Here is a 27108-nt window from a genome sequence, read left to right as displayed (position 1 = left end):
ATACACACACACACACACACACACACACACACACACACACACTGCACACTATAAACAATGAGCCAGCATGCTACTCTTTTTCAGAAGAAGATTGTGAAACACTGCAGCCTAGCCAGATGGCAGCCAACAGCACTGATTTCCCAACCCACTGTCACCTAGGCCAGAAAAGAATTACAGCAGGCAAAGAAAGCCTTTTGCTAGCGGGGCTGAATTACAGCAGGTAGCTGACTAACTATTGTGTCTCTAATGGAAGACATCACTATAGTTACAGAGGAGAAAATCCATTCCTGGCAGAACAGTTATTTTCCAAAAAGGTTCTTAGAACAGAGACAGGACTGAGCTAGTCAGCACAGATCAAAAGAGAGAAATTTGCAGATGAGACTATCAAAGGGGCAGAGGAATCAAAGCCGATTATCTCAGCAATCAGTCTGAAAAGAGCTGGCCTTCCAGCCCTCCTGTCTCTCCTCTCAGGCACAAGGCCTTCATTTATTGAAAGAGCATCAATTATTTATGCTGGAAGAATTACTCCACCCCCTGCAGTGTATGAACTCTCTCACTAACCTGCCCTTTCCCTTCCTCCTCTGGCTTTAAAGCTCTCTTCCCCGCTCCCTCCCTCTCTCTCTCCTTCCCCCTCTCTCTTTCACTCCTTCCTTCCCTCCTCTCTTCTCCTTTCCCTCTTCCCCTCCTCCTCCTCTCTCCCTCCCTCCTTCCTCCTCTCTCTTCTTCCTTCCCTCCTCTTCTTCCTCCTCTTCCTCCTCCTCCTCCTTCTTCCTCTCTCTGTCTCTCTCTGTCTCTCTCTGTCTCTCTCTGTCTCTCTCTCTCTGTCTCTCTCTCTCTGTCTCTCTCTCTCTGTCTCTCTCTCTCTCTCTCTCTCTCTCTCTCTCTCCTTAGCTACCCCCAGAGCTGAGTGTCCACTCCTGCCCTCCATCATGATCTGGAGTACAGTAAAGCAGTTTATCGTTTCTGCTCTTTATCACCCCAAAGCTTTAGCAGTGAAATTTAACAGTTCTTAGCCGTTAAAGTAGGCTTTAGGTGCTGTAAGGTCCTCATGGGTGTGTCTTACAAATACTGCTGATTTCTGTCTCTGCTCCTGTCCACCCCCCCAAAAAAAAACCCAAGCAGACAGTTTTCACACATTGTGGTTCTGTGAAACAGAAGTTTCTAGTTACTCCATTAGCCTTATTCAACAATAGTTCAGAAAGACAGTCAAAGCAATCAGTACCTGGAGTTTGCCGTCCTGGCCGGAGCCGAGCTGCTGACAGACGACTTCGAAGAAATCAGCGACACCCTCCTCGACCCACAGCAGAGTCACCGACGTCTGTGTTTTGTTCACTGCAAAGAGTGATTTCGGAGGGGCTGGTTCTGCGGGAAGAGCAAATTTTTAAAACACGCACACACACCACACTTTCAGTAGTAATAGGGTGACTGTCCCTAGAACTCACAGGCAGGCAGATAAGAGCCTGTGTTTTATACTGCTTTTGAATATGCCCATCAGCAAAGCCTGCCATCTACATTCAATGGCAGAATGTTTTGTGCCCTTGCCCACTTGTATTTTCAACTTCTCCTTTTGGACACTTCTGTTTTCTGCTTCGGCTTTATAACCAGACTCTATTAATAGTTTCCGTGTGTCATCCATCCTGGAGTTATCGTTGTAGTGACAACACATAACTTTTTGAGTGAGACACAGAATAAGAATAAGAATGAGAATGAGGATGAGGAGGAAGAGGAGGAGGAGGAGGAGAGGAGAAGAAGAAGAAGAAGAAGAAGAAGAAGAAGAAGAAGAAGAAGAAGAAGAAGAAGAAGAAGAAGAAGAAAGAGAGAGAGAGAGAGAGAGAGAGAGAGAGAGAGAGAGAGAGAGAGAGGAGAAAATGGGAAAGGGGCTCTTTCCTTAAGATAATGAAGATTGGGCCTTAGCATCAATGTATCTTTTCTCTTAGGTCAGAAGTTTGAATTCTTGAAACTTTGGTGAAAATTAAGAGAGAGAAAATGGAACAGTTAACATGATATTTTATTTTTATTTTATTTTTTTGAAAAAAGATGATGGAGGGGAACCAGATGCTTAATAGCATGTTAGAGATAAAAGTTTTATCATAGACTCTTCATCTTAATCAATAAATTAATCCGTTAGTCAAGGGCCCCACACCATGCTACCTGGACCATTTTCTGTTCGATTCCCATAGCTGAGTCACCAGCTTAGTTGGCTTGGTCCTCTGTTCGAGTAAGTTCTCTACAAGCCTATGTCTCATTTCTGAATTTCTTCTCTACTCCTGCCCCTGTATTTTGGATGCTCTGTGGTGGGTTCTGCGTGATGGATGCCATGATCTTCCTTTCTAGATCATCCTAGATGATCTAGAAAGTGTGGAAACAGCTGATCTAGCACTCCTGGTATGATACTGGGTCTGATGTGGGATGACTGGACACGCTGCGTCTTCCCTGTCTAGGCTGACCTGGCAGTGTGTTCCTCCACCTGCACTGTCCTTTCAGAAAACCTGATCTCTGCTGAGGATCTTTCATTGTTGTTATTTGTGTGTCTTTCTGCTGTCTAGTATACTTTCCTGAACCTGGTCCTTAGTCCTGTATTTTCACAGTGCTTGAACATTCTATGAAAAAAGTTGACCCCTTTCAGGTCATTTCTGGTTGGTTTTGGACTTTCTTTTTTAGTATATCCTAATTGTGACTTGGTAAGGAAACCAATACTTTATTTTTTTCTAGTCTTTTTTATTAGATATTATATTTACATTTTAGATTTTATCCCCTTACCCCCATTTCCCCCACCACCCAGGAACCTCCTATTCCATCCCCCCTCCTCATGCTTCTATGAGGATGTGGCTCAACCTACCCCCCACTCCTACCTCCCCACCCTCAAATTCCCCTCCACACTCAGTGTTCAGCCTTCATGGGACCGAGGATTTCCCCCAACCTATGCCCAACAAGGCCATCCTCCCCTACATGTACAGATGGAGTCATGGGTCCCTCCCTGTGTGCTCCCAGGCTGGTGGTTTAGACCCTGGGAAGCTCTGGTTGGTTGATGTTGTTGCTCTCCTCATGGGGCCACAAGCCTTTTCTGCTCCTTCAGTCTTCTCTCTAACTTCTCCATTGGAAAACCCTTGATCAGATCAGTGGAAACCAATACTTTAAAATAAGAATCTTTGCAGGTGGCCTAAACTTGAGTGCCATAGGAGTTAATTTTCCATGAGGAAGTGGCAAGTTTAGGTGACAGAGTTAGAGAAGAAGAGATGAGTCGGCTTTGGACAGGGAAAACCCCAGCAGATGCCAGAATCTCCTTTTCACTGGCAAGTGTCACCCACTCCTCCCGTCAGGGCTCTGTCTCACTTCTGAAGAAAAGAGACCTATGAAACCTCAAGGGTCAGAGGTCACTGACTCCACTCCCATCTCTCACTGCTGGCGGGACTGTGAGCCAGATCTAAGACGTGCGGGGATTATGCCAGCTCAACATGACACCTTTGAGAGCAAGTGTGCACAGTTGGGCAGTACTGAATAATGGTGGGCTCCGCCTTTTCTCTTCTAAGAATACACACTCCAAGGACGTACATAGCTGTGTGTACTTGTGATCCTAACACTTGTGATGGAGAAGCAGAAAAATCCAGTTCAAGGGCAGCCTCAGTTACAGTGAGTTTGAGGCTAGTCTAGGTTATATGAGAATGTGTCTTAAAAACCAACCAACCAAAAGAAAAAACAGATTAAAAAGAAGGAGGTAATTATGAGAAATTTCTTGTCACTCAAACATGAGGATCTGAGTTCAGATCCCCAGAACCTACATACGAAGTCAGGCACGATGACCTGTGATTCCAGCTTTGAGGAGACACCAACAGGCAGATCTCTGGAGCTCTCTTGAATCAGTGAATTGTGGTTGAATGAGATTTCTTGTCTCAAAAATGAAGGTAGAGAGTGATTGAGAAAGACATCTGAAGTTGACCCCTGACATCTATACATCCCCCACCATACACACACATTCATACACGTGTGTATATGCATCCATGTGAGTGTGCACATAACACTACACTCGCAACCTATGAAGTACCACACACGGAACTTGGGCAGAATGGAAGGCAGCAGTGGTAACTATCATTTAATTTATATGGATCCTGGGAGGATCAAGCTGCTGCCTCTCTGTGGAGTGGAGAGGACCTCGGAAGTCAGAGCGGACTCCTAACCCTCTGTGCTTCACCAGAAAACCCCTTCTTTCTCTGGAGGTCACAAAGGGAGCAATCAAATGTAATACTTAGTCTTGGGGCAGTCTTTATTGTTCCAAGACCATCTTTCTTGGCTAATATATTTTCTTTCTTTCTTTGGGGGTGGGGAGCAGGGAGAATAAGAGAGAGATAATTCCATCTTACAAAATCGCCAATGTGCCTAAACTGTCCTTATATCCATGGCAATCCTTCTGCTTCAGCCTCTCAAATGTGGGGATTCAAGGCATGAGACAGTATATCCCATTTACTGTGTATTTTGATGCCGATCACTGATGAAACAGTCCATTGAATGTTATTTATGACTTTCTATTAAATCCAAAGGGTGGGTGCATTCCCCATTGCCTCTGTTTTATTCTTGTAAACTTGATGAGTTTTATACATGTGACGTTGGTAGTAATGCTGTAAAAATCATCTCTATGTCTGATGTGGAAAAACCCTATTTTCAATCTTCAGCCTCACTGTGAAGAATTTCTAGAATTTTCCTAATGTGTGAAAATGCAAGTTGAGAGTCTTTTCCATATATATCATAATAATGTTTTTACAGCAGAACAAAACATTTTCATATAAATTATTTTCAACTTTGCCAACAAAGTATCTCCCATAAGAAGTGGAAACTTAAGGGTTCTTTGGAAAGTTGGTTGGATGGGGTTTTGCTGGGGCAAACACTTGAAGGAATGTTTAGTTGAAGTGGTCACAGGTGAAAGACTAAAGCAGACTTGTGAAGGAACTTTTAGCTGAAGCAGACACAGATAAAAGAATGTTCTGCTAAAGTAAACACGTGAAAGGACACGTGATGAGAGATTCTTTGCTAACAACACACATGTATTGGTCTGCCTTCCATTGTGTAGTTGAGTTGCTTTTGTTGGGACTCCATAGAGAAAAATGCACCAAGAAACTTTTGGCAGTGTGCTGCAATTTCTCACTGCTTCGTTGGACTTGGACTGATTGTTGGAGTGATGTCAGCTGAGCGAGATGCATGTGCTGAGGCAAGACCTGTGGAGGACACATGATGTGTGGAGTATAAAAAGGACTCGATGGCCAGTGAAGGAGGCTGAACCAGGCTTGCTTACAGAGCTGGCTGTGCAACGCTAGTAGGTCTTGAGTCTTCACTGATTTTCACTTCCCTGAGATACACACAGTCCCAAACTTCTGGTGTTTCTCCTGGGCCTTCCAGCGACTGGAGCCAAGGCTGAGGATTGGTTGTCTTTGCTAGGTAGTGCTGTTGCTAACTCAACTCTACGGAACTGGACTGCTGGTGAATCCCTGAGGTATTTTCCAGTGGATGAACCTGTCACTGCTAACCATGAACTGAACTGCCGATTTCCCAACAACATAGATCAGAGTTGTTCCAAAGAACCTTTCTAAACAGGTCCATTTCCCCCCTTATCCTTTCTTTCCCACTACTTTCCACTACAGGGAGGTTAAAGCATTTAAGAACCATCATTTAAAATAGAAATTGGAAAAAATTAAAGTTACACCGTTATAAGCCATGGAGGCCTCAAGTAGAAGCAGCACAGTGCTCTCATTGATGAGAGCAAACTCTGCAGGAGAAAGCACTGCGGGAAGCAGGAGGAGGGGGAGACAGCTGATCTAAGCGGGAAAAAATTATTCAGGCTGAGTTGTGATAAGTGTGTCGCGATAAGTGTGCCATGGTAATTGTGGTCAGGGCCAGTGTGTCAGGACCAGTGTGTCAGGATAAGTCGATCATAAAGTTTGGAAGAGAAAAGTTTAACAACAGGAATCTGTCAGATTTGGGTTTATTTTAGACTTCATCTCATCAGCCTAGGAAGACACTTTTTCTGAATCTAACTGGGAATTTGAATATTTAAAAAAGAATATTGAAGAATATAAAAAGCAAATGTTTAGCATTTGAAAATGTATTAAATGATAAATTGGAGGATGGAGAGATGGCTCAGTGGTTAAGAGCATCAGCTGCTCTTCAGAGGACGCTGGTTCAATTCCAGCACCCTCTTGGAGGCTCTTGACTGCCTGAAACTTCACTATCAAGAGATTTGACACTTTCTTTTGTCCTCTGCAGGCACTGGGCATGCATGTGGGGCAGCCATGCATGCAGGCAAAAGACTAATTTAAAAAAAAAAACCTTATTTATGATGGGGTATGGGGAGAATATTCATTAATATGTTTTAAAAATTCCTGTCCAAGAACAAACTATGTCTTTCAGAATTTTTCACTCACATCAAAGTTTTCATGACTGAGATTGCCAAGCTGATGTCCTAAGATCTAGTTTCCAAAAGGGGAAGAGAAAGCCACAGAGTGGGTGTGTAGGATTCCTCCCACATCTTCTGTAAAATTCCTTAAGTCAGTGAAACGTGAGAAGCAGACACACAGAAGGTACAGGCCACTGGTAAAGAAACAGGAAAACCCCAAATTTAAATTCACGCACAGTTAAATTCAGGATGTTCTACGTATGTGTTAGTGGTGTGTAAATCACGTGTCTTTCATATGAAGACTGAAAGTCAAAACGGGCTGGAATATAGTCAGGTTGGTTAAATGCTTGCCTAAAAATGCATGGTACCCTGGATTTGATCCTTTGCACGACATACATTTGGGGTTTTACTCCTACATATCCCCTACTTGAGATGTGTAGGAGTTAGGGTCAGCTCGAGGACAGTCCTGGCTGCACAGTGAACAGTTTCTGTTTGTCTTGAGGAGTATCTTTCATTATTGAACAAAATAAATGTATAGCTTTAGAAAAAAAGAAAGAAAGAAAGAAAGAAAGAAAGAAAGAAAGAAAGGAAGGAAGGAAGGAAGGAAGGAAGGAAGGAAGGAAGGAAAGGTCCACGCCTCTGTCTCTAGCTCCAGGCTCAGTGTGTGTGAAGACGATCATGCATCTGGGCTCCAGCTAGCTCACAGGGGAGCCGCATGCAGCTAAGTTTCCATTCTCCTGGGAGTCAAGCTAGGAATTTCTCTTCTTTGCCATATGTGGTCTGGGTAAAGCAGAACTTCACAAGGGTGGTTTACAAGGGTGGAGTTGGGTTTTCCCTTTCTTCATTGGCTGTTTCGTGCCATCCTCTCTTTCTGGAATCTTCTCTCTGTCCAGTCTCTGGGTGCTGGAAAGTGGGCCATACTCAGGGCTTCTCACTTCAGTCTCTAATTGGTTCTTGGTGCTCTAATTCAGACATCCCAGACCAGAAGTACCCTGTGATCTCTGGACACAGATCGGCCATCTCTTTGCTGGACACCTGCACTTTTGTTTTCTATAGTTTTCAAATCATTCTTTTTTTTAAGTTAGAAGACCCATGGGCTCTTAACACCCCTCCCCCTTAACCCTTCACAGATCCCGCTTGTCTCTATGTCTTCCTGAGTTACACAACCATAGAACAAACTTGCTCAAGAGCCAAGCTGAGGAGTTATTCTTAATTTCTTTCTTTCACTTCCTATATTCGTCCAAAAAGAAAGTTCTGGAGCCTCAGTGTCCGAAATACCTCCCAAATCCTGTCCAAATCTTTCCATCTCTGATACAGCCACCTCTCCCAGAGTCTCCCTTACTTCTCAAGATCACAGTGGTCTTCTCCATATTTGGATACTAACCTTTCAAAGGGAATCCTCTGCATTCATTGTTGGCCCAACTATGCTTTCTTTTTAATTCTGACATTTGTGTGTGTGCATGTGTGTGTATCTGTGTGCATGTGTATGTATGTATGTGTGTATGTGCATGTGTACATGTGTGTATGTGCATGAATACATGTGTGTATGTGTGTTTGTATGTATGTGCACATGTATGCATGGATGTATGCATGTGTGTATATGCATGGGTACACGTGTGTGTGCATGCATGTTTGTGTGTGTATTTGTGTGTATGTGCGTGTATACATGTGTGTGTTGTGCGTGTGTGTATGTATATTATGTGTAAGTATATGCATACATGTGTGTATATGTGTGTGTTTTTTATGCGTGTGTGTATGTGTGTATTGGTGTAAGTATGTACATACATGTGTGTATATGTGTGTGTTTGTTGTGCATGTGTGTATGCATGTGTATTGTGTGTATGTGCATACATGTGTGTATGTGTGTGTTTGTTGCGCATGTGTGTATATATGTGTATTATATGTGTGTACATGTGTGTATGTGTTTGTATACCGTGTGTACGTGTGTGTGTGTGTTTGTATACCGTGTGTCATGGCACTTGTGTGGCAGTCAACTTTTAGCAGTTCATTTTTTCTTTTCATCATATGTGTCCCAAGAATGTAACTCAGGTCACCATGCTGCCAGCAAGCACTGAACTATCTGGTTGGCTCCCTCATGGAATTCTTATATGACACCAGAATAAACTTATTAAGAGGAGAAATTGTATATGCTTTTCTATTTCATAATATTAAACAGTTTTCAAGGAATTAGGTAAATTAATATTTTAGAGGTTGTCATAAAGAATGATTTTTTTTGATGCGATTAAGGTACAACATTAAAATTATCCAACACTTTATTTCTGCTTGTAGCATCAGCATCTCAGTAAGAATTTAGCTTTTGCCACTGACCTAAGAATCTGAGGCCATCTTCAGATGCAGTAGATGCAGAGGAATATATGTATTGGATAAAATGAAGAAAATATTGTTTTCTTTTCTTGGGATCTTCTTTTCTCTTACAGAATAATTTCTGTATTTCTTTATTTGTCAGGGAGAGGATGAGGAACCTGTGATTTGGCAGCTTGCATGTAGATGTCAGAGGACAATTCCCAGGACTCAGTTCTCTCCTTCCATGATATGGGTTCCAGGGATCAAATCCTGTGTCAGGCTGGCCATGAGCACTTGTGTTCAGGGCCACCTCCCTGGTCCATTGTTTCTGATTTCCTAAGGATTTCTCAAAATACCCTGCTGAGAGCAATGTGCCTACAGAAAGCTTATACCTATGGAGATGTGCCTGTGTGAGCCTCTGCTCAAAGCCAAAGGTATGAGCATAAGGAATAGTAAATGGTATGAAACTCCCTTGAAGCACAGGCAAGGAGTTAGCACAGAGTCTGAGCAGTGACGGTGGTGAGCCGTGGAACCTATTTAGAAATACTTCTCTTGTCATATTACACATTTTAACTCTGAAACACAAACACTGACATCTCTGCTGCAAGCCTTAGTATTGATAAAATGTGTCTAGGTTCTGTTTCATTTAGTTTGTGACAGGCTGGATTAAGACGTGATTAAAAGCCTGCCACCAGAGGGCGGACTGTGCCCGACTTTCTGAGTTTGAATCCCGCCCCGGTCTCCCGGTGTGACTCTCAGTGAGTCTCATGGGGAAAAAAAAGTGATTAAGAGCTCTTCCAGAGGTCCCGAGTTCAATTCCCAGCAACCACATGGTGGTTCACAACCATCTGTAATGGGGTCTGGTGCCCTCTTCTGGTGTGTCTGAATGGTGAATACATAAATTTAACAAATAAAAATGCCTTAAGAACCCTGTCTTCAGCATGCATTGCTTATGAGCGGCTAGCTTACACCAATGATGCCCTAGAAGCCGACCACACAGCCCTCTGCCAACAAATCCTCCATCACCTCTGGTCAATGGTAGAGTGTCCTTTCCCAAACTCCTTTTAGACATCAAAATGAAGCGTGCCTTGGACACGTGGTAGCTTTTTCCACGAGTAACCGTTGTAATTGCACATACTTACTGGGTGCAGTATTAGAACAATTGTAAAGTGCATTCGGTAAGTAACGATCAAGGCAGACCACGTCCTTATTTCTTTGTACTTAGAGCCTCAGAACTTCTTTCCTCTGATTCATAATCAAATACAATAGGTTACTTACTGGACATATAACCAACCTCCCGTACTACCTTCCTTGCTCTGTGACGTCAGCCAGAGTTAAGGTAACTTTCCTTTGTGTCTCACTAAAGGCAAGCTCTTCCAGGTTCCTATCAGTTGCTCTAACTACAGTCTTGTTCAAGGCTAGCCTCTATGCTCGCTCGGTTATTCACGAGAAGCTAATTAATCTTCACACTTACTCCTTTCCTTTGGAAGGAAAGATTTATTTTCTTTTGCTTGTGTGTGTATGTGACAGAGAGTGTGCATTTGTGCCAGTGTGTGTGCAGGTGTCCACGGTGGCCAGAGAAGTGACAGGTCCCTTGGAGCTGGAGTCATAGGTGTCTGTGAGTTGTCTGGTGCGGTGTACTGAGGCTGAAACCCTCTGAAAGCACCATAAGCACTCTACTGCTAAGCTGTTTCTCCAGACCCCCTTCCTACTGCTGACTTTTTTCTTTTCTTATATTTTAAATCCAAGCGTCGTCGTTTTTGCTATGCGTAGACATCAATGCCATCAGAGGAAACAGCTGTGTCTGAATCCACCTGCAGGGAATCTATATTATTATGCAACGAACTGGTGTAATCTGTCTCTCCCCGTTATAAATTATTTTCCTCTTAGGTTGAGGAATTATGAAACGATACCAGCTTCAATAAAGACAAGGTATTTTATTCAACCGAAGTTAATAAGAAATAATATTTATATGAAAGAGAATGCCGTCGGAGTGGGTGAAGACACCAAACTAGATAACCAGCAAGGTCTTCCATTTCTAAAGTTCCTAAGGCCTCTTGGTCCCTCCAATGCTTCTATGAAGGACAAAGATCCAAGTCACAGCCTGGTTTACGCTCTACTCATAGAAACAAAAACTCATACCAACGTGGTTGCATTCTTTCTCTAATGTATCTATTTTGTACTTCTCAGAGAGAATTCCCTGCTTCTGGTTTGGGTCCACTGAACTGAGGAGCCCCTGCTGAATAAAAGATGCAAATGTTCCTAACCCCAACACAGACTCTCCAGCCCTCACCTGTGCACTCTCCTTACCTAGCTTGACAAGGCGGAGCATGGAGGTGTTACTCCCTCTCTCGGTGCAGGCCGTGACAGACAGATTGTAGATATCTCCTGGAGGCAGGCTAAGGATGGCCGTCATGACATTGCGTGTCACCTGCAAGACCATCAAGATTTGTGCTTTCAAGGTGGAATGTATAAGCCAGCACCTCACCCTACACAGCAAGCACACAGATATGAACTCCAGGCACGAACCCCTGAGTTTACATTGAAACCTACAGCTGACTATTATTTTATTGCTAGACTGGGTTGTTTGAATGCAGGCTCTCTTAAAGTGCACCATACATATTAGCTTGGACAATTTTCTAACGTGTTGGCCCTTACTTTGGTATCATTCCACATATTCACCACAGCTTCTAGAAAACACATTTACTGTATGGTTCTGAAGAAACATAGACATGTGTGCACACACACAGTTGTTTTGACGAAGACTCCTGTCTCCTATATAGCTAGAGAGAACTATGTGATCCAGTTCTGACCAATAGATTGCAAATGGAAACAAAATGGCCAATTTCTAGGTTAGTTCCCACCCTGTAAGTGCTGAGTCTCCATCACTGCTCTTTGTCTCTTCCTTCAGACTAGTGTGTTCACAATAGGAGCAAAGCCTAAATGAGCCTGCTACATAGAGGTGGGTGGGGCAGCAGCAGAGGAGACCAGGATGACTCTCATCCTATATTTTACCCAATCCATTTTTTAAAATTTGTTTTGTCTGCAGTAGTTTAATCATGGTCAAAAAGCTTAATAAAGCAGAGAGAGGACATCGATATCCCAAATGCACTCGGATGTCTGGACAATGTGGATCACTGTGAAAACAGTGACATGGACGAGTGGTAGCTTGTTTGAGAACGCTCAGCGTCCTGAAGAAAATACTCTCATGTATCCTAGGATGGTCTTGAACTTGCTGTGTATTGAAGGTGACCTTAAACTCCCTCTCACGCCCCCACCTCTTCAGTATTACTAGACTCAGCTCTCAAATTACAACCTTAAATATAAGTAAAATCAGGACCAGCGATGAGTTCAGCTCTCTGTCAAAGACTTGAAAAGGTAAGCTTAAGTAAGGGTTGTCAGCTGCTCATGTCACCAACTGCTTGGATGCCCCATGTCAGGACTCAAAGGAACGTACGCTCTTTTTAATTTTCTTCTTCCCTTCTGCAACGACCATCCAGTGCAGCATTCTAGAATGGGACAGGTCAGTGGTGGCATCCCCATAGGTCCAACTGATGTACAGCAGGCTGTTGAAGTACTCCACAGATGTGATTTCTGGAGCGACGGGGGCTGCGAGAAAAGAGGTACAGCTTAGAATAAAGGCTCATGGCTGAAGTACTTCCCAGCCATGTGGAAGATCCTAAATGACTTAGAAAATTCAAAATTCAGCTTCCAGCAGTGGTGGTGCAGGCCTTTAATCCCAGCATGTGGGAGGCAGAGTGGATCTCTGCAAGTTCCAGGCCACCCTGGTCTACAGAGCAAGTTTCGGGACAGCCAGCACTACAGAGTGACACCCTCTCTTGAAAAACAAAAACAACAACAACAACAAAAAAAAAAAAAAAAAAAAGAAAGAAAGAAAGAAAAAGAAAAAAAAAAAAAGAAAATTCAGCTCCATACCACATGACAATATCTCAGAAACCAAACTGGAGGTCAGTGGTACAGGCTGGGCACTTGCTCTATGGCGCCATCTTAGACATAACACAGCCTGATCCATTCCCACCCACGGATATCAAGGCCTCCTGTATAAGCTGCAGTTTCAGGATGTCTAAAATGTTTGATTGTTTGGGCATATTGGGTATATCACCCAGTAATAAAAGACTCTGGTAATTATCCCCCCAAAATTGAGAAATCTGAGGCCCGGTAATATTAAATTCCTCACTGTGACACATGAAAGGTACTTAGGAGAGCAAAGACTGGCAGGGGACATGGGAAGAAAGAGAAAATAAAGACACAGGAAGAAGATCTGATGGCCGTTATTTCTGACATAACACAGTGACGTCACTGATAGAATCTAACCCTGTACTCTGCAGAAAGGGGGGTCCGAATAAACGCGGCTGATGTAAGCAGTAAGAAGGAGTAGATTTTAAAGCCATGCCCAAGGCTTACACCTAGCCATGAGGCTATTCCTTGACTCCACATTCTCACACTTTAAAATTAAATTTTAATCTAATTTAAAATGTAATATTTTGCTGAGGAGGAAATTTTATTTAAACTTTATATCTTATAAGCTTTGAGGGTGTTTGTAAAATTATTGTTTAAAGTGTTTCAAAACTCTAAAGATTTTAAAGAACAAATATACAATTAAATTCAAATTGCATGTGCCAAGTACCTAGAAAGTGAAATTTACCCCAAGACCTGGCATACGTTCAACCAAAATCTTTGAAGTAGAATTTCTAGAAATCATGAGAATCCTTTCGTTTAATAGGACACTATTAGGTGACAAGGATTCTTAGTAGATGATTTCAAGACTTACTAGCCCTTAAAGGACTCACAGCATGTGTAATGTGTAACAGCTGCACAGCATCTCCATGGAGCACATGTTTACATGCATGTGTAATGTGTAACAGCTGCACAGCATCTCTGTGGAACACATGTTTACATGTTTACATGCATCATGTGTAATGTGTAACAGCTGCACAGCATCTCCTTGGAGCACATGTTTATATGCATGTGTAATGTGTAACAGCTACACAGTATCTCCATGGAGCACATGTTTACATGCATCATGTGTAATGTGTAACAGCTGCACAGCATACATGTTTACATGCATGCCTGCACCACCCAAGCATGTTTCCTGTGAAGTATGAGCAGACCCTTTCCTTGTGTCTAACAGCACAATCCCTAAATATCACCAAGGCTCTCCCTGTTTGGGTCCTGAATGTCCACTCGAAGGCTGTGGAGTTGATGGAGACCTTAGGGGTGGGGCTCGGTGAAAGGAAGTAGGTGACTGGGGATTTGACCTGGAAGCATATACTTTGTGCCAGGTATCTTCTTCTTTCTCTGTCCACTTAACTTTCTAAATGCCAGGAGCTGAGTGGTTTGGCTGCTTCAGATGCTTCATGCCATAGTGTTCTGCCTCATTTTATACTAAAACCTCAGAATCCATGAATTCACAGAAACCATTCCTTATTATAAGTCGGTTGTCTTGGGATATTCTGTCACAGTAATATAAGAAAAAAATGTCCATATCATATTTCTTAATGATCTAACCCAGAGAAATACCTGTGATTTTTGATAGCCTCTTAATATATTCTACTATACACCAACATATATAGATACCTCTATATTGCTTTGTTCAAAGGAATTTCCCCTTATATTCTTATTTTGGTGAGGGCATGAAATGCTCTCAAAATTACAAAAATTATGTACCTGGTCCTCTTCACAGGGCCAAGCCTTCAGATTTGATACTTGCTGCTTTAAAATCTCGAATATTGCCAAAGGCCACAAGATGTCACTAGTTGTTTATTAATCCTTACTTGATATACTAATAAAATTACTGTGAATTTCGCCTAACCCTGGTAGTAGATTGAAGTCTGGATAAGTCAAAGTTAATTCTTCTGGCGAGGGAATTACTGAGGACTGACTGAACCACTGAACTTAGAGCCTCCTGCAAGCTAGCAAGGGCGCTAATCTTGATGTACACACTAGCCTCCTGCCCTGTTTATTTAGAGACAGCATCTCACTAAGTTGCCTAGGCTGGCTTTGAATTCACCCTGAAGGCCAGGCTGGCCTTGAACTTGTCATCTTCCCATCTCAGGCTCACAAGTAGCAGGGATTACTGGCCTGTACCTTTATAGCCAGTAGCTAGTGTCCTTTTACTCCATATGATTTGACGCTTTGGATTAAAATGTTAAACATAGTAGAGCAAGTCAGGAGAACCTCATTTTTAAAACAGGAGTCTTGTTTGAAATGATGAAAGTCAGACAAAGAACTAAAGGGCTAGAATTTCAGCTAGTTTAATATATAAATATACACATATATGTATATATGTACACATGCATTTGCATATATCCTTTATTTTTTGTAGATCTGTGGTGTTTGTGTGATGTATGTGTGTGTGGGGTTAAGTGTGCTTACTCATGCATTTGCATGCAGAGACCTATTGCTATCTATCTATCTATCTATCTATCTATCTATCTATCCATCCATCTTTCATTAACTATTAATCATCTATTCACCTATTTATCAATCAATTATCTATTTATCTATTAGTATTTATCTATCAATCATCTACCTATCTATCATTTATCTCATCTAAACTGTTGTAAATTTTGCTCCTCTCCAGGCAGGTTCTAATTTCATTTTATTGTAAAGATTTTGTTCTTATTTTTAATTACGTGTACGTGGGTGTACATGGGAAGGGTGGCTGTGACCATGAGTGCAGTGCCCAGTGAGACCAGAAGATGGCGACAGATCTCTGTAGTTACAGGTGGTTATGCGCCACCTGACATGGAGGATGGAAACTAAACCCAGGTACCCAGCAAGAGCAACAGGAATTCTTGACTGCTGAGCCGTCTCTCCAGTCCCCGGTGATCATTTTAAAAGGCACAATACTGCAGACAGACCCCTGGCCCTTGTTACTTCACTATTGCTGCCGCCCAAGACCGTGAAAGCCGTAACCTAATTCGTGAACTTTGGTTGTACAAGCCATTTGGCAGGGTCTTGGAAAGTTCTGCTGGGGAGACAAAGAGGTTCAAAATCATTGAGATGGTCCACTCAGATGTCTCCAACCAGAAATGAGCAGAGCCAGTCCAGAGGCCAATTCTCTTGAAAGGGAGGGAAGGACACCCATTCTATCTAGGGAAGGAAGGGCACCCGTTCTCTGAAAGCAAACCTCCATGGAGCTACCATGAAAGCACTAGTGCTATAGTGAAATTTAATTATAGTTAAACATATGCTTATTAATGCAGTTTGACCGCCGGTCATAGTGTTTACCTAGTGATTGGTGCTGCCTCCTGTTTTGGGGTTTTCTCATTGGCCCTTCTAACCTGACTACTGACATCTGGAACAGAGAGCATGCTGGACCCTGGAGACTAAACAAAGTGACACACCAGAGGTTGTCATCTCCACTGCTTTCCCAATATGGCTCTCCATCCAAAGAAAGTTCTTGAACGGTGTCGGTCCAAACAAGGGTTACTGCTTCTTTTATTGTTAGGATTTATTTTGTTTTTAATTTATGTGTATGAATATATCTATGTTAGGTTATACACGTGTGAGTGCAGGTGTCCATGGAGGTCAGAAGAGGGATCCAGTCCCTAGAGCTGGAGTTAGAGGTAGCTGTAAGCCACCCAGCTTGGGTGCAGGGAACTGAACTCAGCTCCTCTGGAAGAGCTGCAAGTGCTCTTAGCCACTGGGCCTCTCCCCTAGCCTTAAGGTCAGTGCCTCACTAAATGAATTATTAATTTTTCTTGTTTTCTCCAATCATTGTCCATGTAACTGCACAACTTAAAGCTTTTGGGGAAACTAAGACTGACGTAATTGAAGCATCCAAACTCGGTGCCATGTAATTTGCTAAGTGGCTTGTTCAAAAGAAGTCATCATTGTTGTCATGACGGAATGAGCATTTCTCATCATTCTCTTTTGTGCCTCACATAGACCTGAGGCTTGGGAAACTTAACTTGTTCAAATTCACAGTGACCGGAGGCAGAGCCCCACTGGTGCGAACACCCCCTCAAAGGTCGTCAGTGGACTCTAGAACCAACAGCCGTTGAGTGCAGAAATGGGGTAATTAACGAGGAGATGAAACATTCTCAGAGATCTGATGACCTAATACGTAACATCAGTCAAGTGTGCGGGGGAAGCTGAAACTTGTGTTTGCTGCCCGCAGCTCTGTTCTGATGGATGCTGGCTAGACAGCGCATGTCAAGGGCAGGGACTCGAAGTAAGGGCAGAAACTGTGGATTTTAAAGTCAGACTCTCATTTCTAGTGCTTATCAATTACATCACAAGACACCAGAATCAAAAATGTATCTTCCATGAAGATGCCAAGGCATTGATGAATGTCTTCCACAGGTGCCCCTGGTATCTGCTCAAGATGGCTTCCCCTTTTTTCTCCAGCACTCACCTGTTATGAAGCTGATGGTGGAACTGTCACAGCAGCTCAATTCTGGATCTCCCCATGTCACCATGGTTACGCGGAAGTTGTAGTACCACGCTGGCAATAGGTTTGCTATTCTCTGAATAAGGATGGGGGAAAATCAGGAGACAAAAAAACTAAGAGAAAAACAGTATTTATGAAGCTGATTTGCTTTCCTTGGGTCATGATAAATATTAATAATTTTTTGTTTTCTTTTTTAATATCTTCAGAATTATTTTTGAAGTGAAATGAGCCATAAATGAAATGAGATACATAATTTTAAAAATAAAAGATTGAAAGGCAGAGTAAATATGGGTATTGCTTCACCATTTCCAAAGATATACTGCATAATGAGATAGCACTTATTTATAAGTGTTTGCACATATTTATTTCCCTGCTTCTAGGAAAAAGGGATAGTATGACAAGGAATGACAGGATGACAATGAGCAGCAGTCTTATTGGATGGCAATGACCAGACTGTCATCTATCTGTCTAGAGAGCAGTTCTGTGCTTCAGGTGTCATGCATAGGTTGCCTACATTTTGCAAAATGAATCTAGTCTCAGAAAAAAAAAAAAAACAATTATTACATAAGCCTTGAAAGCTGTTGCCAAAGGGTTGGCAATGCAAGTATTTGTTGATTTGTACAAGCCAAGAGGAGTCGTGGTTAGAGACAGACAGTGCCAGTCAACTGTAGAAGACCAGAGGGGAATCGCTTGTGATGAAAGTTAAGTGTGGGGCAGCTCTGCTCTGATTGGAGAAAACTCATTCTGAGAAAAATAACATCAGGGGCGAAAGTTACTTGCATAATCAACTTTCTTTCTCTCCCTCTCTCTCCAAAGGCAAAGACAGAATCTAAACCTAAAGGAATATAAAGTCATGGATCAGAAACCAAACAAGAATCAAGAGTGGCCTGGAGAGCCTTTAGTTCCAGCACTGTTAAAGCAGGACCAGGCATCTCCAAAGTTCACAGTCATCCTTGGCTACATGAGGGAGGCTCGCTCAAAACCAAACAACACAACACAAAACACAATTACACTAAATAAAACCCAGCCACAATAATTAAAACCCCAGAAGTCCTTGAAAAGAGCCATCTGCCTATGGAGATCAAATAGCTATCTTCCAAAATGGCCTCCTGCACTTTTCTAACATAGTTTCGACACAGGCATGACAAGAGTGCACCAGCTGGCTGAGGGAGGATTACCACGGATGCCGTTAAGGAGACGGACGCTGCTATCTCGTAGTACGTTGTCCACTCGGAGGTCATGGTGGTAGGGTTGAAGTAGAACATTTCAACCACGTATTTTCTGAACACACCCAGGTAAGGTCGGGTCCAGCTCAGCACGACTGCCGTGGGACCCAAAGGATAGAGCATTAAATCCTTTATCCCAGTGGGAACTAAAAGAGGGAGGGTAGAGGGCGAAGAGAGAAAACCAGAAGGGGCATTAGTGTCTGTACAGTAGCTTCTACTGGAACAATCAGGGTTGTCATTCTCTTAACTTTGTCTCAGAAAACTGAAGTAAATAGGTATTTACTTCTGACTTTCTCCTCTATGTAGTAAGTAGGAGGATGCCTTCCAAACACACAATGCTGCTTATTTGAGGTGGTCAATCCTTCACAACTAGTAGGTACTAGAATCTGTTTATTTAACAATGGATAGAGACTTGTCTTCAATTTTGCCTTGCATCTGTACTGAACAGGGACAGACTCCTAAAGATTATTTTTCTCTAAACAACATAGTAATCTCTTTATGAAATATTTGTACTGTATTGGGTATTATAAAAGATTGATCCAGCAATCTGGCTAAGGTGTAAGGGAAGGTATCCATAGGTTAAATGCATATATGACATCATTCTATATTAAGTAACAAGAACATCTATGGCTTTTGGTTTCATCTCTGTGTATGGGAAGGCATCCACTTGAAGTTATATCCCATAAATATTGAAAAACTTATAATCCAATACTCAATCCAAGGGATATTGAGCACAGCCTCATGACTCTTCCATTTGTGATGAATTCAGATTGAAGGCTACACCCTTCCAACCATTAGTCTGGTAACAATAGGTATGTATGTATGTATGTATGTATGTATGTATGTATGTATGTATGTATTCTGGCTAACAACTTACCAATAGCAAATGTCACAGGATCAGAAGGTGGCCCAATCAAAGGGCCTTTTCTTAGGTACATCACAACCTGGTACTGGGCACCAGGAACCAGGTTCTCAATAACAGGTTTGCTTGAGTTCACCTTAAAGCAAACACCAAATAAGATTTATGTAGAGTCTTTCAGAGTGAGACACAGATGCTGAAGCAAGTTAGAATTCAATAGTTGACTTTGAAATCCAACATCTTTTACTCAGGCTGCGGAAAAGGTTAGATTTCAAAATTAGGATGATTTATAGTTTATGTGAATTCAGAAGGAGATCCAGGACACTGAAATTCCATGACTGGATTTAATATGCCCCATGGGATGCCCCCAATTAATCACTGTCCAGTGTAAGCACATACACCAGAGCATCCTTCTCCCGGAACCGTAATCAAATCAGGAATACCATGAAGGTAGCCCGGTGTCCTAAATTGTGGTGTCAGCCGATGACAAGCCAAGATCAGTGCAGAACTGTCTTTAGTCTCTCGTCACTTAGAAGCATATAATATCTAATTATAGAGATGGAAATGACCTCAGAGATTATCTATTCAGATCTTTGATTTAATACATGGAGAAGCAAAGCCAGAGAATGCTCAAGGTCAGATGCTCACATTTATTGTTGAGAGGAGAAGCCGAGCATTGTGACCATTAATCTGCACTCAGGGCGAGTCAAGGTACAGCTGCAAGCACTTTGCAAAGTCTATTGTAACCTTATAAAATGATGTCATAGAGACTGCGTCTCAGCTCTCAGTTTTTATTGGTTATGTGACCAGAGTGATGCAGAAATAGCAGGGGCATACATATGAACGAAGTGGATGTATGAAAGATCAGTGTGTTCACATGCAGGATTGATACTTCAGTTCAAGACTCAGAAGTGAGTGGGTTAATGAGTATTGTGTATTGTGTACATTTGTATGACGTATATGTGTTTATCTGTGCACCCATGTTTGCATTCGTAGAGGCCCGAGGCTATTATCAGGTGTCTTCCTCTGTCACGAGGCACATGACTTTTTGAGATAAGGTCTCTCACAGAACCTGGTACTCACTGTTGCCTAAACTGCATGGCTAGTGTCCACCTCTCAGAGCTGGGATTACAGATGTGTGGGTCCCTCTCTGGCTTTTCACACGGTGGTGAGCATCTGCCCCAGGTCTTACATTTGTGATATGTACTTTATCCACCCCATGAGTTATCTATCCAGCCCCAGCTCTGGTGCTAGTGCTTCTAATATTTAAGACAGTCTCATTTAAGTGAGAAAAACTAATTTTCTTCATGTTGTTTGAAATGAAACCCCAAGTCTGCTAAATATAAAAGCAAGGATTTATTTTTCTACTTCATTTAACATTGTTACCTTTGTGTCTTCATTGTACCAATGTAGGTAATAATGCATCTTAGCCTTGTTGTGAGATGCTTAGACCTGATTGTAAGACACATCAACTCTTAAGATCGATTGTTTCGGCCTCCGGGGTACATAAAACATAAAACTTCTACAGGGATGAACAAAATAAATGAATAACAATTTTATTGGCAGTTTATGGTGTGCTTTTAAAAGCCTCATTAAAATTAGAAACAGTGCTGGTGATGTGAATTTCAATGTTGTGAATTTCACAAGCTGGTTCTGTGTATTAGACACATCATGATTTGAGTAGAATGCAGCTTACTCTCTCTCCAAACTTGTGAGGCACAAAAGAGATGACTACACTGGGACAGTTAATTAGTACTCTCTCCTTCTTTGCTCGTTTACACCCTTTTACTGTAACATCTTACCCATATTTAGATTTCTTTACCATAGGTACTCAACAAGAGTGTCATCTAGAGATACGGACTATGAACAAGACTATAAACTAAACCTGGAGGCACACTGCAGAATCCTAATACTTTGGGAGGTAGAGGCGAGGAAATTTAGGAGTTCAAGGCCAGCCTGAACTATATAATAAGTTTGATATAGAATTAAACACTTTAATTCTTCTGTACCATTGTTTCTAATTTTTTATAATCACTAGCTAACCAACTGATCAATATCAAATTGATGAATAAAATAAAAATCAATATACTAACAGATATAATATGATGTATGATATATAATCAATATGATCAATGTAATAAAATGTTAGCCAATCTTTCCACTTAATTCATGTTCATTCCCTAGCTCTTACTTCCATTGTTGCCGTACTTCAATCCCAGGGACTCCACTGAATTCAATATGACTCTCAGAAGACAGGTCTGCCTGTCTCTACTGACTGAGCTAAAGACACAGGAGGAAAAACACTAAGGAGAACAGTTGGAAAAAATAGAGTCTGTGGTTAGGTGGTGGGTTGCATGAGATGAGCACAAAGGTTCCTCCATCCCTGGTGGTCCTGCATCCACCCTTGTGATGCTTTCTTCCATAGCTTTCTGATTGACACCAGGATTCCAGACACCAGGGCTTTCCTACCCAGGACTCAGAGAGCCACTGGGTCACTCTCCCTTGACCCAAAAGATATCCAGATTAGCCTAGATAACCTCAAAAGTTGACCCTTCTTTTCCTCTTTTTAAAGATCTTTCAGACATGGTATCAGTCCTATGTACCCTCATTATAATCCTGTGAGGTAGGATTGATTTCTCCCAACATCACAGACGAAGACATCAAGAACTACATGAGGGGTCTGGATAGATTGCTAAACAGTTAAAGCCAGACTTCTCTCCCTCCCAGAGGACCTTGATTTAATTCTCAGCACCCACAAGACAGCTCACAACTGTTAGTAACTCTAGCCTTAGGGGATCTGATGATTTCTGGCCTCTATAGACACCAGGCATGATGTCATACACAGAAACACAGTCCACATGCAAGCAAAACACACACAGACATACGTATACACATACATACACACATATATACACACACGCATAGAGAGATGAGACACACACACACACACACAGAGACAGAGAGAGAGAGAGAAAGTCAGAGCTGGTAAAGTCTTAAACCCACTTTTATGTGATGCTGTAGTCTGTGTTCTAGACTATCAAATTGGCTGTCTCTCCACCCTATGAGGTAGCACAACTTTCTACAGAATCACCACTAGCTGTGAAGACAAATCATTCAGGGTGGGGGCCCTGCATTGACACGAGCCAGCTGGGTGGCTCTTGGTCCCTTACATATCCTGCCTCTTAGGCCCACCATTTCTTTCTTCCTACAGCGGAGAGGCTGATATATCCACCTGTCTGCATTTCTTTCACTATTATGCACTCCTGCAAGCAGTCAAACAGCATTCATGGACTAAGCCACATGCCATATAAAAACAAATATACACACCTACCTCATGTGGTACTCATTCCAATTCTGACATAAGTTAGGGTGTGCTAAGTTTTTGAGAAAACGCTCAGGCCACACTTATTTTGGGTAGTTAACACGGTTTCTTATAGAACACAGAGGAAGCAGTGATCTCATGTTCAACATCTTCGTGAAGGAATAGCTCCCACATGGTCAGAGAGAGGATTTGACTCCATGCAAACTCATCATGAAGAATATGTATTTATGATCAGGACCAATTTAAACCCTTGCAAGCTTTCTATTGAGAAAGGAGACTGGGCTCTACGCTTCATGAAATAGAGACTCAGGTCTAATTTGTTCCATCTCCAACATTGTTCCATAGGAACCACTTTACACACAGAATCACACAGGTATCAGAGGAATTGATGGGCAGAGACTTTAGCAGGGATTCTCAGAGAATAGCAAGGAAACACGCGAAGCACAGTCCTTGAGTATGAGGCCATGGCTGTAATGATTAGCTACAGCCTCGGCATCCCTAATCCAAAAACGCAAGCTCTGAAATCGGAAACATTTTGAGCAACACTATACCACCAACATAGTGAATTTCACATCATAAACATTTATGTCTTGAACAAACACTAAAATGTTACTTAAAATTGCCTTTACATTATGTGTGGGGGATGCATATGAAACACACATGAACGTTTTGTTTATACTGTGGTTGAAGCTCTTCATAGCTCATTATGCATACACACCTATTTCAACCCTCCTGCCTCAGCTCCATGTCTGAAATCCTTCTGAGCCCAAGAATTTTGGATAGGTGATTTTATCCTGTATTTGACTCCGGGCCACGTTTATTTTAGAGCTAGCAGTGAATGTTCTGTGTCCAGTTTTTACATGGCTCAGAGGATCAGCAAGTGCTTTACCAACTGAGCCATTTACCCAGCTTCTCTTGAGACTAAAAAAAGTATTTATGCCTGTGCACATGATAGCCAGAAGAGGTCATGTGATCTCTCAGAGTGGGTGTTACCAGTATTTTCTGGCTGCCAAGCTTAATATATGGATCCTAGGATCTGAACTTTGGCCTTCATGATTGTACAGGTAGTGCTCTTAACTGATGAGCTATCTCTCCAGCCTTCTTAGGACACTTTGAATTTAGTTTTCCCATCTGAAAATTATGTGTAAGTGCATGTGCGTGTGTATATACGTGTGTGTGTGTGTGTGTGTGTGTGTGTGTGCCTGTGTGGTGGTGGAGCCATGCATGCTGGAGGTATAATGCTGTTTCAATCCTCAGAAAGTCTTGTGATGACTGAGAGAACAACCCGAATGCCAGCCTGCTTCTTGTCCTCCTTTAACCATCAGCCCCTTGCCCATCCATAACTCTTAAGGGTTTAATGTTGTATTTCGAGAGAATGGTGTGAGAATCCAGTTGGAGAGTGCTTCTCTGGATCATTTATAATTTATAGCAGCTATTAAGAACCTTTTCTTTTGGGCTTCCAGGCAAAAGATACATAATCTGTTACATTAGAATGGACAAGAAGGAAATGTACCTTGGAAAGTTGGGTTCCGGGTCACTGTCTGTGAAGGAAATATGTTTTCCCACCAGTTTAAAATCAGTTATGTTGGATATCATCAGGAAAGGAAACTAATGACCTGAATAAGGAGCTGCAATTGCTAGTTAATCTGTTTAGCATACTTACTCCTTAATTTGATTGAGTCAAGGGGTAGATTCCGCCTCTAGGAAGAATTTATCTCAGCGTTCTAAAGCATTTAGTTCTCCAAAGCTCACCGCTCCCGAATCAATCTTAGCAATTTAAAATTTCTCACTCCTTGAAGTCCACAGATGCCTGATTTTTCCAAGAGGAATGGAAATATCACACACACACACACACACACACACACACACACACACACACCTCTCTAGGGAAGAAAAGTAAAGCCAGAGTTCAGGAAAATAGCACAGGGCTCCAGCACTTATTGGCTGTAGGTGTCCATGCCTAGCCAATCACAGACCACTAATTTGCATATTCTCTCTCTCTCTCTCTCTCTCTCTCTCTCTCTCTCTCTCTCTCTCTCTCTGTGTGTGTCTCTGTGTGTGTGTGTGTGTGTGTGTGTGCCTCCTCCACTCCTCCCTATGGCTAGTACCGTTTATCCTTCAAAAGTTTTTAGTTCGGATTGATGAGAAGAAAATTGTTATAGCTCTTATATATTTTTGTTTTTTAAACTTGTTTTACTGAGTCAACATTGCTTTTAAAGTTAAAATAAAAGCAGAAAAAATGCAACAAACATCAAAACTCTCTAAAAGTCTAAACTTGGTTATCTTGCCTAGAGATGTGTTTCTTTGGTGTTGATACTTCTTCCTCACAATCTATATTACCATAGAATCAGATCTCTCTTTTGTGAACTCAGAAGCATCATCAATTGCTGGTTTGGGCTTCTGAAATATGGTGCAATTGTCTTATATGCATTATTGGCTAATCTCACTAGATAACAGCCCTGCTCTGCAAGATCAGGATGCCCCAAATTGACCACTGGCTCCAACATCTCTCTAAGTTCTTAACACACAGTAGGCAACTTTGCTAGAGTAAGAAGCAGAAGCATGGGAATGTGACCTCTAACAAAGGGAAAGAGAAGTGGAACTGACCAGCCATGCCCACTCATTTCCTGTCTTCTGGGGTGGCTCTTGTTAATGTTACTCCCCAGTGCCCTAGGAGAACTCAGTATGGCCTGGGGACACTTCTCTTTCCCATCACCAAAATGTTGAGTTTCGAGTGGCCTTCAGGGGCTTGGTGTGTTTGTCCTAGTGGTTCTTACCTGGGTACAATACTGCTTCTCCAGCCGCTGGCTCTCCTTCTGTTTCTGGCAGGTCAGGGACACCACAGACACAATGGTGCTGTTGTAGTTCTCCTGGGAAGATGTCCACGATATCAAGGCCGTGGTTGAGCTTAAGACGTGGACACTCACATGCTGCGGCTTCTCAGTCAGTTCTTCAATCCACTCACCTGTGGGGCCTGGGCATTGCAAATCACAATCAAAAGGAGGTTGTATACTGAGCTTGTTGAGATAGAAGATGCTAGATGAACTTGGTGTGTGTGTGTGTGTGTGTCCCTACAAAGAGACTCAAAGGAAGACTTGTTTGCTTTGTCTACCCTCAACTCTCCCACCTCTCCTCTGGCCCAAGCAATAGTAGTGACGGCAGCAGCAATAATAAAAACAAGTTCAATTTCATTTGTCGGGTACATTGGAGACTATCCTAATGAAATCCTCATCAAACAGAGTGTGTGATACGATGGCATTTCATCAGTGTTTGTAATTCCTTTGCTGGGAGGATCTTTCTAGGAATAATTGCTTTGAGATCCAATTGGTCGTTACCATAATCTTCCAGAAAAAAATTAAATTTTGCCACAGCAGAAACTGAAGGACAGGCTAGGTCTGTATTAACCAAAGGGCAGCAGGCTGGCTGAGTTCAGGAAGATGCTTAGGTCCTGGGTAATGTTTGCAGCATGTGGGGGTTTGTATTATGAAGTTCTCTGATGAAGCACCCAACCGGACCCTTCCAGACGGCCCTAGTCATATGTTTTCTCATATCTACAATAAACCTTCTCTCCCACCTTACCTAGGAGTAATTATATCTTCTCTCTCTCTCTCTCTCTCTCTCTCTCTCTCTCTCTCTCTCTCTCTCTCTCTATCGTCTATGAGAAAAGTACTGGTCTTAAATCTCAAGTTTAAATTAAGAAATCCAGGCATGTAGGATGAGGAAATTACGATTTACAAATGTGAAGTCTGATTTTTAAAAATCTGTACTTTTGGGGTTAGGAGTTGGATTTGATCGAAACATTTTTATACAAATGCCTGAAATTCTCACACAATGAATTTTAAAACTCCATGTTCTTAACCATGTGTATGGCTCCCTGGATGGAGCACTGTGGACCTGTAAAAAGTGTTGGTGGCCAGAGGTTCCTGTTTTTTCATATCAGTGGTGCAGCTTTCTGCAAGTGACTCACTGCTTCTGAAGTTCTACTGTGTGTGTGAATGGACCAAGTGGAATGTTAGAAGCAAAATGAGCCTTGGTGGGCTAGGGATGTAATTCAGTTGTTCAAATGTTTGTCTAGAATGTACAAACCCCTGCATTTGATACCCAGCATCCCATAACCTGAGGTTGTGCACATCTGTAATGCCAGCACTTGGGATGTGAAGATAAGACTATCAGAAATTCAAGAACCTCTTAAGCTACATAGTGGATTTAAGGTTAGCCTGAATTAGTGACATGAGATCCTGGCTCAAAACTAAATACACGCATAGATAAAAAAAATAAACACAAAGTAAGAGATTCAATGCCTTGACTTATTAATAAGGAGACTGAAGACTCAGATGCCCTACCCAATGCCATGGAGACAGTGAGTGTGTGGATCTGGCAGCATAGCTGACCAACACTGGAGAGTCATGAATATGGTCTCATCAGGCAACGTTAAATTCAAGACTTGGTCTGAGCCCATGTGAGAGTAACAGATTCACTTCCTATAACTCAGAGCTTTGCATTAAAAAAATGTGTGGAAGAGTATTTGATCACACCGTGAGCCTAGAGATTGTGTTATTTACTGAAAAAAATAAAAGCTATTTCTAGCTGTGGTAT

At 42.1% G+C, this 27108-nt stretch overlaps 1 protein-coding gene across 5 annotated transcripts in view; it reads right to left on the bottom strand.

Moving 5' to 3' along the window:
- Positions 1-27108, bottom strand: part of Ptpro (protein tyrosine phosphatase receptor type O) — a 216303-nt gene that overhangs the window by 57342 nt on the left and 131853 nt on the right. For all 5 annotated transcript variants that reach the window (XM_034511956.2, XM_034511957.2, XM_076940702.1 and 2 more), the window contains exons 7-13: positions 25290-25486; positions 19209-19329; positions 18284-18477; positions 17070-17181; positions 12144-12295; positions 10997-11117; positions 1223-1362 (exon numbers count right to left, since the gene is read on the bottom strand). In XM_034511956.2, coding sequence (XP_034367847.1) covers positions 1223-1362; positions 10997-11117; positions 12144-12295; positions 17070-17181; positions 18284-18477; positions 19209-19329; positions 25290-25486 — 1037 coding nt within the window. The remainder of the gene's footprint in view (positions 1-1222; positions 1363-10996; positions 11118-12143; positions 12296-17069; positions 17182-18283; positions 18478-19208; positions 19330-25289; positions 25487-27108) is intronic.

Source organism: Arvicanthis niloticus, chromosome 9 (assembly GCF_011762505.2).
Source record: "Arvicanthis niloticus isolate mArvNil1 chromosome 9, mArvNil1.pat.X, whole genome shotgun sequence".
Classification (NCBI taxonomy): Eukaryota; Metazoa; Chordata; class Mammalia; order Rodentia; family Muridae; genus Arvicanthis; species Arvicanthis niloticus.
The sequence above is the reverse complement of the archived record's forward strand: the minus strand, read 5'-3'. Positions and strand labels throughout refer to the sequence as shown.